This window comes from Strongylocentrotus purpuratus, unplaced genomic scaffold, assembly GCF_000002235.5.
Source record: "Strongylocentrotus purpuratus isolate Spur 01 unplaced genomic scaffold, Spur_5.0 spur5_scaffold_11, whole genome shotgun sequence".
Lineage (NCBI taxonomy): Eukaryota > Metazoa > Echinodermata > Echinoidea > Camarodonta > Strongylocentrotidae > Strongylocentrotus > Strongylocentrotus purpuratus.
Window position 1 is genome coordinate 26,991,110 of NW_022145596.1, and position 12,730 is coordinate 27,003,839.

General features: G+C 39.3%; 1 protein-coding gene across 5 annotated transcripts in view; it reads right to left on the minus strand.

Moving 5' to 3' along the window:
- LOC584717 (TBC1 domain family member 1) overlaps positions 1-12,730 on the minus strand; it is a 105,319-nt gene that overhangs the window by 49,287 nt on the left and 43,302 nt on the right. For all 5 annotated transcript variants that reach the window (XM_030981048.1, XM_030981049.1, XM_030981050.1 and 2 more), the window contains 2 exons: positions 6,870-6,993; positions 687-778 (listed from right to left, as the gene is read on the minus strand). In XM_030981048.1, coding sequence (XP_030836908.1) covers positions 687-778; positions 6,870-6,993 — 216 coding nt within the window. The remainder of the gene's footprint in view (positions 1-686; positions 779-6,869; positions 6,994-12,730) is intronic.

A 12,730-nucleotide genomic window follows, 5' to 3' on the forward strand; every position in this document is an offset into this window, starting at 1 on the left:
CCTTGTGTCCTATTCATTTTATGCACCGACGCAGAACCATTTATTTTTACATTATATATATATATATATATATATATATATATATATATGTCAATATTCTCTGTCAATACTCAGTTTTGAGCAACAAATATATCTATAAAATAAAGAGTATATATAATTTCCTACATTTGAATCCTCTGAGGTTTTACAGATTCATAATTTCTCTCTTTTTTAGAGTTAAACAACAAAACATATCAGATGCTCTCATGTACATGTAGGTCCATTTTATGTGTAAGAAAAATATTTTCATTATATCGATAGGATAGCAGGTGTATTACCTGACCTTTTAAAAGTTATCTTAATAAAATATCATACACTCTATGAAAATTTATCAAAATAGGCCCTATCAGTCCTTACCTCATTTGTATAATTGCATTGGGTATTCCATAAAAAATGTTTCTTCCCAATTCATTCATCATTTATACAACAAACGGTTAATGTATATCTCTAAACACAGTATTTTGTATAAAGCCATGTACATCAAATCCTTTTACATTATGTATTTTCTCTTTTTGCTATAATTTTCGGAGACTATTATGAAATAAACTGCACATGTGCCTCAAACTACTTTGTCCAGAGATCCTTCAATTAATTAAATTAAAACACTTACACATTTAAAAGTGGGGAAAAAAAGTGGGAAAACTCACTCTCATCTGTAGAGCAAAGGTATTTGAGGAAGACACTCCCAGTGCTGATATTTGTTGCTGGAGCCGATTCCAAACCGCCTCTTCGTTGATACCTAAAATGCCCCATAAAAAAACAAAAATGAATTCTCAGAGATAGTGCTTTGATAGACATAAACAACAACGGGTCATGCTCGTTTAGTGCAATGAGATATCATAATATGATACTTGAATAGAAGCACTTTATAAGATGATGACGTGGATCCTAATCAAATGATTGGTTGAAAGCATACGCGTGACCAGGCATTTATTTTGCCCAACACGTAATTTGGATAATGACCGGTCATTATCAAATTCTAATGACCAGTCATTAGTAAAATCATGTTATAAAACATCATTTTATATAACAAATTAAAAAAATATTACACAGAATTTTGTTCGGACATCAGTAAAATTACCCACACTCGGTACCTTCAAAACAGTCCAATTAGACTGTTCCACAGGTACCTCGTGTTGGTAATTCTTACTAATGCCCTCATTGCAATGTATTATTGTACATTATATACGGTACCTCACTTTAAAAATCTAGCCATCTGAGTGGTCAAAATTGGAGTCGTGATTTTAGCCATGCTCCGCCAACTAGTCAATAGTCTTTTAAAAAGCACCGCACTTTTCAAAAGACTATTGACTGGTAGGCGGGTATGAGTACTGCGATCCCCTTTGGTTTACATGTTGATTAACTTACTTTGTGCGGAGCGCGACTACCATACATTTTTTTTTTGCGATTAATTTGGTTGCTACTAACACAGCGCAGACGACCGCCGATCTCGATTGTAGCTAGGCCTAGATCTACATGAAATGACAAGATGACGCCCCTTTGGAAATATGGAGATGAACCTGCCCTTTCATATGACACCTCATTTTTTGAGTATCACCTTCAAGTTCAGGATCACAAGCAATAAAGGTTTGCATCTTGATTTGGAAATAATTTTTTTAATGCACGTAGATCTAGACTGCATAGGGATATATGCGTGCAATCTCAATGGCAAGGATTTTAGCACACAGACTGGAGTGGTGCGCAATCAGACACCCTATTAAGACTACCGGTACATGTAGTTCTCAATAGTAACAAACTTGATTACCATTATTGGTAACTTTTATAAATGTAATGCTTCCTGGGAGAAATTTCAATAGTTTAAACATATTCATGAATAATGAATATTAATAAGCTTTGGGTATTTGTTTCTAGTTCATCGCGACTGTGTCATGGACCAGTGATGGCCTGGTGGTAGAGTCGCTGCCCGGCAAGCAGTAGATGGCAGGTTCAAATCCTGCTGGTTCCAAGATTTTTTCTGACTTGTTTTTCAATTACAGATCGATCAATCAATCTTATTTACTGGGTGTAAGCCACAAATATGTTTAAACCATTATTGGTAAGTCACACATGTATTCTATGACCCTTTTCGGTAAATAAAAGATAGTTGATGACTGTTTTAATATTTGAGGCATAGTTGTTTTTATACACTTGTAGGCTCTCGGGGAGGTTACATCGTGCTATCACCCCTCGGCACGCCTCAGGGCGATAGCACGATGTAACCTCCCCTTGAGCGTATAAAAAGAAATATGTCTCTCATAGCAATCACTATTCCTATATCATTCCTCTTGACTAGTCATAACTTAAGGTAAAAAAGGAAATAATATAACAAAGATAGTTTCTTGCACGGTCACTCTCTACAAATTCAGAGACATGAATTATTTTAAAGCTTTTTGATTTTTAAACAATTTCCAGCAAGATAACACAAGATAGATTGAACCAGTAAGATCACAGCTGTAGAGAGCCAGAAGGGTATGAACTATAGAGCTATACATGTATGTACCATAATGCATTTCTGGCTCTCACAGTCAATAGGCAAGATTACATACCAGACTAACATTTTCTATTACATTCTAAATACAGTGTGTGTGTGTATATATATATATATATATAGGGCGGTCATTTTCATAATCTATACAGATTAAAGATACACAAAGTAAAATCATTGAATAACGAAAGTACATAATGTGGTATGAATAGGTTATTACAAATGTAAAAAACTTTTGAATTAAAAGTACCCCGTACATGAATCTTAAAGGAAAATGGAATATCTACTCTCTTATTCTCTTTGATCCTGAACTAATCCTATTTCACTATTGTTATATTTTTTGATCATTTTCTTTACAAATTACATTTAGAGGGGGATAGTGCTCGTCTTTGAAAGATCTAAGAAAAACCATTTCATTAGTAATTGCTTTCCTCTATAAACAAATTTGGGGTTATACAGTACATGGGAAACTAATTTAAAATATTCCATCTGAAAGTAAACATTTAAAAAAGTAGTCTACCTTAAAATCTGCAATTCTTTTGATAACAAATACTCTTAAGGACACTGTCGGTACGATGTATACAAAATTGTGAATACATGTAAATCCATTGCATGTAATACAAGTTCATGCTGAACTGATTAATTGTCCAATAAAGGGTTGAATCTTTATTTATAGACCTGATGAGAAGGCTGTGGAAACTATTGAATAAAGAGATAACGGTAGAAATGACTAGTGATTGAAAGGTCAGTTTGTTTGTTTCAATAGACCAAAACTCATTTCCTAATCAGAGAATTCCTTTGATATTATCTGGAGTTCATGACCAGCGAAGGTCCTCTGAGATAAACAAACTCATCCATGTTATAAAAAGTCAATGAAAACACATTGCTTATTAAAGTTATTAGGACTATTCACAAACAAGAAAATTACATTTAAACCACGAATGAATCTACTTTGGGGTCCCGGCCCCCCCCCCCCACTCAGTGTTATTTAGGGTACGCATATGCTTGTTCCCTCTTTTTGAAAGCACCCCCTATCTGAGGACTGCCAACATTTCCGAACCCCCCTTTCGCGGGCTTTTCGCGAGCTTTTCCTGCCTTGGAGACCCCCCTAAATTCAGAAAAATGCTCAATGTACCCCCCTAAATTCGGAATAATTTCTCAGGAGTCCAAAGAGATGAAAGAAAAAAAAGAAAAAACACCCCCTTCTTAAAGAATTCTCTGGGTGAAAAGTTAATACACCCCCTTTTTTTACAATTCTCGGGCCGGATATAGTGGCATGAAAAGTACCCATTTACCTGACATTTTGGTAACACGCATGGGGTCCGTCTGTCTCGGAGTGGAGGGGCCGGGTTCGGGGTCGATCCACATATATAAACTGTTTTTAAAAAATGGCAGCCGAGTATTCGAATACGAAAAATTGTACTCGAGTAGTTGTCAACAGTGCGAGTACTCGAGTACTCATCGCATCCTTAGTAACGGAATAAATTCTTTTTGTATAGAAACATATTTGCAATAATTATATTTAAGGTGCATGTATGACTGAAAAGTTTCTTTTGGGATATTGATAATTTCTGATTTTTTTTTTTAGTACAGAGAAAATGGGAGAAGACCTTGCAGGATAAGTCACAGTGTTGCCAATTTTCGTTTGATTGAACGCAAATTCAAAATTTATAACTTTTTTTATTTTTATCAGAATTTGCTCAAAATTTACACTGACCTGCTTCTTCTCATTTTTCTGCTTCTATTAAAAACAAATTAATATCAGGGTGGACTTCCCCTTTAAGAAACATTTCACATTAAAGCTACTGCCGCTTAAGCTATCGTCACAACCCCCAAAAGTAGCCTGCCAGGCGGCTGGGCGGCGAGTTTTTAGCCAATTTCGCCTGGGCACCGAGCAGCGGCCGCTTGGGCACCGCTTGTTTATAGGGCATTGCTCGATCGCCGCTGAAGTTTTAGCCTGGAGTTAAAATTTGGCAGCGCCTGGTCACTTTTCACTCATCACCAAAATTACGCTCGGTGCTCGCCGCTCGGGCACTAACCTAATCGAGCGTTTACCGTCAAACGATTTAGGTAAAATAATCGAAACCGCTAGGTCAAATGCTGCCGAGCGGTCGCCGCCCAGTCACTGCCCGGTCGCCGCTGGGAGATCAGTCGGTCACTGGTCAGCAAGTTCAAAATCGGCCGGCAGCCTTTGACCTTGCAGCTTCGATTTTTACCTAAAACGCTTGATTAGGTCAGTGCCCGGGCAGCCACCGCCCGTGCTTCGAGAGTCACTGGTCACTGGCGGGACGCTGCTCGGAGAAGCTCCCCAGGCATCACTGGGGCTCTACAACCTGCTCGACATCTCCAAAAATCGTTCGGCGATGCCTAAATTCAAGCATTGACCAAGCACGCTACAAAGTGGTTGGTCACCGCCACTCTGAGTTATTCTTTGCCATTTAAGTTGAAAATCATTGAAAAGACAACATATCTTTAGATGTGTTCTTAATAAATTTAATAGCAAAATCCCAGATACACTGGTATTGCCATACAAGAGGATTAATTTCCAATGGATTCCAGGAGATAATTACAATCCATTTGACCTTGCTCTATTGATAACCTTTCGGACTGATTTTTCAACATCTATTTTAAAACAGCTATGTCTGCATTCAAATGTTAAGGGTCCTTTCAGTCCTCATCAGCTCTTCCTTGGCAGACAGGTGCATCGACATGCCAAGGAATCGTCCAGTGACCACCATAGCCATGATTCTATCATACCTCAGTGCGGTAGTCAGTATACCTGTCCATTACATTGTCTCCCTGAATATTATGAAGATGTTAGTAAACTGAAAGAATAATTCCCCATCATGAATAAAAATGCATTATATTTTTAGAATGTGGTGTATGTATTCCTTTTTAATAACTCTTTGGGGATAGAGACTGAGAGTTTGGGATGAAGGTGTAATTTTGATAAGATACTGGTATGAACGGGGTATAGAACACATGTAAAGTGCGTGGGTGTGTGATAGATTGGTGTGAAGCTGAGTGGGGGGTGGTTGAGGGAGACTAGGTGATATAGGGAGAATAAAAAAATAGTGTATGGGAGAGAAAGAGATAAAAAGAGTTATGGAGGCAGACATCATCGGCGATGTAGTAGAAATATGACATCGTTTCAGAACAGAGTTATTATGATGGCAATAGGGGACCTAGCTCCCATCCCCTTTGCACTGGGAACAAATGGTTTATTGGAACAGTAGGGTAATTTAGGGGTGCTGCTCCCAAGTCAGCTGAAGGGGCAGGTATCCCATTCAAATAAATTTAGGTCTTCTTCACATAAAAATTATTCCTACAATGTTTAGCCGGAATCCATCCTAATATTTTGATATGAAATCATATCTACACTTCATGATCTATCAGAATATGAAAAGAAATATTAGGGTAACCATGCATTTTGAAGAAATATCCTTGATTCCAATGGAACATATCCTTTAAACAATTTGTTGACAGTTTTCAAGATTTTAGTGCTCGTGCATGCATTTTACAATTTGCTGTGCTCACATTGCGTATTATCGTATTTCACTGTTATTAGATGCTGCTTGTAAGTGTTGGCTTGCATGGTGATGTAGATATACAGTAGGCTTGCGGGTGCACCATGTGAGAGAGAGAGAGAGAGGATTGAGGAGTCCTGAAAAGGACTCTGACTCAGTAATCTTTCTTGGGGGTGTGTAGTCCTGAAAAGAAAGATAACAAACAGTCTTTTTCAGGACTACACACCCCCAAGAAAGATTACCAAGTCAAAGTCCTTTTCAGGACTCCTCAATCCCCCCTCTCTCTCTCACATGGTGCACCCGCAAGCCTACTGTATATTTCACTGTTATTATCGTGCTACATACGATAACATGGGTCTGGTTGGCATCTCTGAAGAGGTGATATGCAAGATCTGATGCAGGTCACCTAAAAAGACAACTTTCAAATGTTCCATAGTATCAAATTCAAACAAGCTAGGAAGAAAAGCTCTTGAGACAGCTCATTATGTAATTGCATACCTGCCAACATTTGAAAATAAGAATTAGGAATTTCAAGCATGGTATGCCTTCGAAATTAAGAAATCTGGCAATATGCGGTAAATCTGTACAAAAAAAAGCAAATTAAAATTCGCTGCTCGATCATGCAGCCATTCAACGCATGCAATACGTGACCTCTCGAATCATGGCACATGATAAAACGAGATTAATTCGGCTTTACGCACACATAAAAAAAAATTTAAAAAAAAAAATTTGTTGTTGTTGAAAAATCTTAATATTCCGAATTATCCGGAAGTGCTGGCAGGTATGTATTTGATTAAACAAAATTTGTTTTAACTTACCTTCTACTTCTTGGCAAAACTTATGTAGTTTGTGCATGGGGCAGGTTTCACAGATAATGTGCAGTTTGTTATGATGAAGGGCAGCATTGAAGGCCTGTCTCATTGTGTTCATTATACATTCAACCTGGAGAGTAAGGGTGAAAAATGACAAATATATAAATCCCATATAGATGATAGAACTCAGTTTTAAATTCAGCATTTGTAAACTAAGCTAAAAAAAAAAACTATTTCTTTTAGGTGAAAACTAGTATTTAAAATCATATTTTAACTAGATGGAATTTTGACTGCGTGCAGTCGAAAATGATGCCTCCGCCATAGAGCAATTTAAACAAGTTTGGAGTTTAAATCTCCAGTGGTTCTTGAGATATCATGATAACAATCTCAATGTATGGAATTTCATAAGTTGACCTCTGTGACCCTTGACCTTTGACCTACGTGCTCCAAAATCTAATCAGATTGTCTTCCTATGGTGATACACACTATCATTAAGTTTGAAGTTTAAATCTCCAGTGGTTCTTGAGATATTATGATATGGTGATACATACTATCATTAAGTTTGAAGTGAAAATTCTCCAGTGGTTCTTGAGATATCGCGATAACGATCTCAATGTATGGAATTTCATAAGTTGACCTCTGTGACCCTTGACCTTTGACCTACGTGCTCCAAAATCTAATCAGATTGTCTTCCTATGGTGATACACACTATCATTAAGTTTGAAGTTTAAATCTCCAGTGGTTCTTGAGATATTATGATAACAATCTCAATGTATGGAATTTCATAAGTTGACCTCTGTGACCCTTGACCTTTGACCTACGTGCTCCAAAATCTAATCAGATCGTCTTCCTATGGTGATACATACTATCCTTAAGTTTGAAGTTTTTACATCTCCAGTGGATCTTGAGATATCATGATAACAATCTCAATGTATGGAATTTCATAAGTTGACCTCTATGACCCTTGACCTTTGACCTACGTGCTCCAAAATCTAATCAGATTGTTTTCCTATAGTGATACACACTATCACTAAGTTTGAAGTTTAAATCTCCAGTGGTTCTTGAGATATCATGATAACAATCTCAATGTATGGAATTTCATAAGTTGACCTCTGTGACCCTTGACCTTTGACATACGTGCTCCAAAATCTAATCAGATCGTCTTCCTATGGTGATACATACTATCCTTAAGTTTGAAGTTTAAATCTCAAATGGTTCTTGAGATATCGCGCTAACAAACTCAATACAAGGAATTTCATAAGTTGACCTCTGTGACCTGTGACCTTTGTCCTACGTACTCCAAAATCTAATCAGATCGTCTTCCTATGGTGATAAATACTATTCCCGAGTCTTAAGTTTAAATCTTAAATGGTTCATGAGATATTGTGATAACGGTCAAACGGGACGGACGTACGGACGGACAACCCGAAAACATGATGCCTCCGGCACCACCTTCGGTGGCGGAGGCATAAAAATATTTTATGCACAACTATATTGCCTTTAATTAGGCTTATTCAATGAGGGGACTTTGTTAATTTTGCTCACACCTGTTTTTCCACAAAGCATGTTATTGTGTCTATGCTTATGTGCATGTCGGCTTTTCTTTGGAAAGGAAAATTAAGATCAACACCACTATATCAGGGGTATGTTGTTAATATTTACATCAATAAATCAACGTATCTACCTATTCTACTTTGCTATGTTGCACCTCAACATTGCATCACCGAAACTTAAAACACATCGCCAAATTGCTCATAGCCCCCCCCCCCCCCCCCAATAGCGCCCTCCGTGACCCTTGCGTCCGAGCGCTGCCAACGTAACCTCTTCCTCTTATCACGAGTTCCCTAGAACACACCTTGGTAAAGGCGCTGGGGATGGAGGGAGGGAAAATAGGTAGATACGTAGATTTATATCGTAAATAATAAATCAGTAATGATTTTCATGATTTACATCAATAAATCAACATATCTACGTATTCTACTTTGCTATAGACCAGCACAGATTAATGCCGGGTGGTAAAAACCAAGCAAACTTATCAATTTAATGAGAAATAGACGACGAAGCCGCCTTCAGAGAAGCGACTGCGAAGGCTCGTTCGCCCGCAGGCACATCTTTGAGGTAAAAAGCAGTAAAAGAACTTGGAGACTTCCAAAAAGCTGCCTTACAGATATCTCGAACTGAAACTCCGTTGAAAAGAGCCCAAGACGTACTGACACTGCGAGTATCATGAGCACGAGGAGTCCTGCCAGGCGTCAAGGCCTCAGGGCCCGCAGCCTTGATAGCCAGGACTAACCACCTGGAGATCGTATCCCGAGATGCCGCCGAATGTGGCTCTCGAGAAACCAGAAAGAGCTGATCCGACTTGCGAAAAAGCTTCGTCTCGTGAAGATACCGTTTGAGGGCGCGAACGGGACACCACAGCTTGTCCCCGGAGACCGAAGACAAATCCGACAAGGGATGGAGCACCACTTCCACTGAACCCGACGTGTCAGATTGATTCTTAGCAATAAAAGAAGCCTTGGTATTCAAACAAACCCCATGTCCTTCCCAGCGGATATGCCCAGGGGCAACTGAAAGGGCATGAAGTGAGCTCCTACGCTGACCAGAAGCGATTGCCATGAGAAAAACCGTCTTGATCGTAGTATGCAGAAGCGTCGCAGAACACAGCGGTTCGAAGGGAGGGCGTGCTAAAGCTTCCAAAACCTTGGGTAAACTCCACGCTGGCGTCAGAGGTCTGAAGAAGGGTCTCTTAAGGGAGAAAGACTTCAAAAGAGCCGCTAGCTGAGGAGCAGAGGAAACCGAAGAGATAAGAGGAAGAGGTTACGTTGGCAGCGCTCGGACGCAAGGGTCACGGAGGGCGCTATTGGGGGGGGGGGGGTATGAGCAATTTGGCGATGTGTTTTAAGTTTCGGTGATGCAATGTTGAGGTGCAACATAGCAAAGTAGAATAGGTAGATACGTTGATTTATTGATGTAAATATTAACAACATACCCCCTGATATAGTGGTGTTGATCTTAATTTTCCTTTCCAAAGAAAAGCCGACATGCACATAAGCATAGACACAATAACATGCTTTGTGGAAAAACAGGTGTGAGCAAAATTAACAAAGTCCCCTCATTGAATAAGCCTAATTAAAGGCTAGGTGAAAGAAAGTAGCCACAGAACACCAAGCAAAACAAAACCATTGGCATGGCTGTTCCTATGGTTTTAATCATTATTGATAACTTCCTTAAAATAGGATGTACTTGACGTAGTTTGGATCATGACTTAACCTCTGTAAATCCTTCTGTAAGGCAAGAATATCGTAAAGTGAGAAATAGCATACCGGGAAAGACACCATGATGTTGTGGAGTATACATGTACCTTTTGCAGGCTTAAAATAAACATCTGCTACAGAGTACAATGGTATGGATTAGAAACTACTTTAAAGGCCTCCTTGCAAAATATTGGAAAAGATTTCTTTATGAAATTATACTCACCATAATTATTGGAGGACTGCAAAACATATCTAGTTTTAATACGAACATGCAAGTATAACATACCGTACCCACACCAAATGTGATGTTTGAAAATTTGATGAAATTTAAAATGAAATTATATGTAGTTAACAAAACATTTTATCATTCCATTAATACTAATCATCTCTAAAAATAGTAATGCTTTAAATAATCTCGATGAATAGTAAATTGGAATATATTAAAATTTGATTAATTGATTTTAAAATATGAATTTAAGTATGGGTATGACATAGAAGTAAACAATGTGACATAGTGACATAAATGATCATGATCATGATCATGATCATTTTGTAATATGGTTTATGTACCTTTATAAACAAAATATTGATTTGGATCTGTCTGTTGGTATGTCCTGTTCCTCCCTCCCTCCCTCCCTCCCTACCATTCCTGGTGCTTGATTGAGGTGCTGTATCATTGTAGGGACAAGTGATAGGTAACCGGATCCAGCCTGTGGCAGGGGAGGGGGCCTAAGAGGGGGCCCAATTCGTGAGAAAGTATTTAGCAGCGAAACAGCCAGCCAGTGACTAAGCTGGGGGGGGGGGGGGTTAGTGAGCACTTCTTTTTTTTTCCTCAAAAATTTGAAAATCGCACCCCCCCCCCCTTGAGCGCCAGGGGAGGGGGGCCCCTTCTCCAAATAAAGGTAAAATTAACTTTTTTTTCACCTTTTCCCCCCCCCCCCCAGGGGAGCCCGGGCCCCCTCCCAGGATCTGCAACTGACCGGATGATAGTGGTGATGCCCCCCTCTGTCCCCCTTTCTTTCTCTGTTCCCCTCCCTTCCTGCCTCCCCCTTTTCCACTCTTAACTTCCCTCCTACTTACAAATTGCATAAAGATCTATATAATCACATGGACAACACTCTCCTTCTATCTCATAATAACAGTGATCATTAACAGGGTGAATATTGAATATATTCAGACATTGGTCAATTCAAACATCTAAAACCTCGCACTCAAAGGCTCCATGGTTCTGCCATTCACACATTTCCCTGTGTTTGGGGCACTCTCCCCACTGATCTGAGGACTAATGTTGTGCTATTATCTGATCATACCTGGCTCTCAAATCTTAAAGAGCAATTTCTCAGTGTAGGTTAAATCTGCAGTTCTGTTTCTAATTGGCAAAGCAGGATCACGACATATATGTGTCTTTTCATAATTTCATAATTTGTCAATATTATGCTTATGGTCTGTGTATATATCTCCAGTTAACTGACCCTGATGTAATTCTTTACTTGTTATGTACATAAACCCATTTTTGGGTGGTCACCACTCTAACATGGTCCGAGTTGTTGCACTTATCATGACTTTCAATTCAATTCAATTCAATCAAGGTTTATCAAAGACATGGTTGCAGTCATAGAAGACTCTGCTGAGTGTCTACTTATCTAAGCGTCCACGTCGCGGGGCTGGAAACTGGACATCGTCCTGAGCTAATTCTACCACCACCATCATCCATCCATCTCATCTACTCTTACCAGCAAGTAAATATTATCTAATAATGGCTCCCACTGATTGTCGCCGGAAGCATGCATCCTCTTCAGGACGGAAGGTAACAGTGATGTCCATCAACACTGAGGGGTTTTCAACAGCGAAACAACAACTCATTGGAAAGCTCTGCAAAGAGAACGACTGTGTAGCATTATGTCTACAAGAAACCCACAGAGGCCACCAACACATTCGACCGAGGATTCCTGGAATAAAGTTGGCTATAGAGAGGCCACATGAGAAATATGGAAGTGCTATCTTTGTTAGGAAAGATGTGATCATCGATCAGACCTCACTGACTGAAGAGGATAACATAGAAGTCCTTGCTGTCAACATGGGGAAACTATCAGTCACTTCTGTTTATAAACCTCCGGGATCTACATTTGCATTTACTGAACCTCAATCTTTCGACTATGACCTTGTTAATGTTATTATTGGAGATTTTAACAGCCATAGCACCTCGTGGGGATACGAAGAAACAAATGAGGACGGTGACCTTGCTGAGGCCTGGGCAGAGGCACATCATCTTGACCTAATCCATGATGCTAAGCTCCCCCATTCCTTCAATAGCTGTCGATGGAAGAAAGGTTATAATCCAGACCTATCCTTTACAAGTGAACGAATATCATGCCAAACCAAGAAGAGAGTCCTGGAGCCAATACCACATTCACAACACAGACCAATAATCGTTGACATTACTGCTGCTGTGGTACCTCAGAGAGTTCCCCTACGACGCCGTTTCAATTTTCGTAAAGCTGACTGGGAGAAGTTCGCCATCGATCTAGATGAAGCTTTATCTGATCTTGACCCAGTCCCGGCAAACTACGACCAATTCGTCCGGACTGTACAGGAGATATCCAGGAAGCA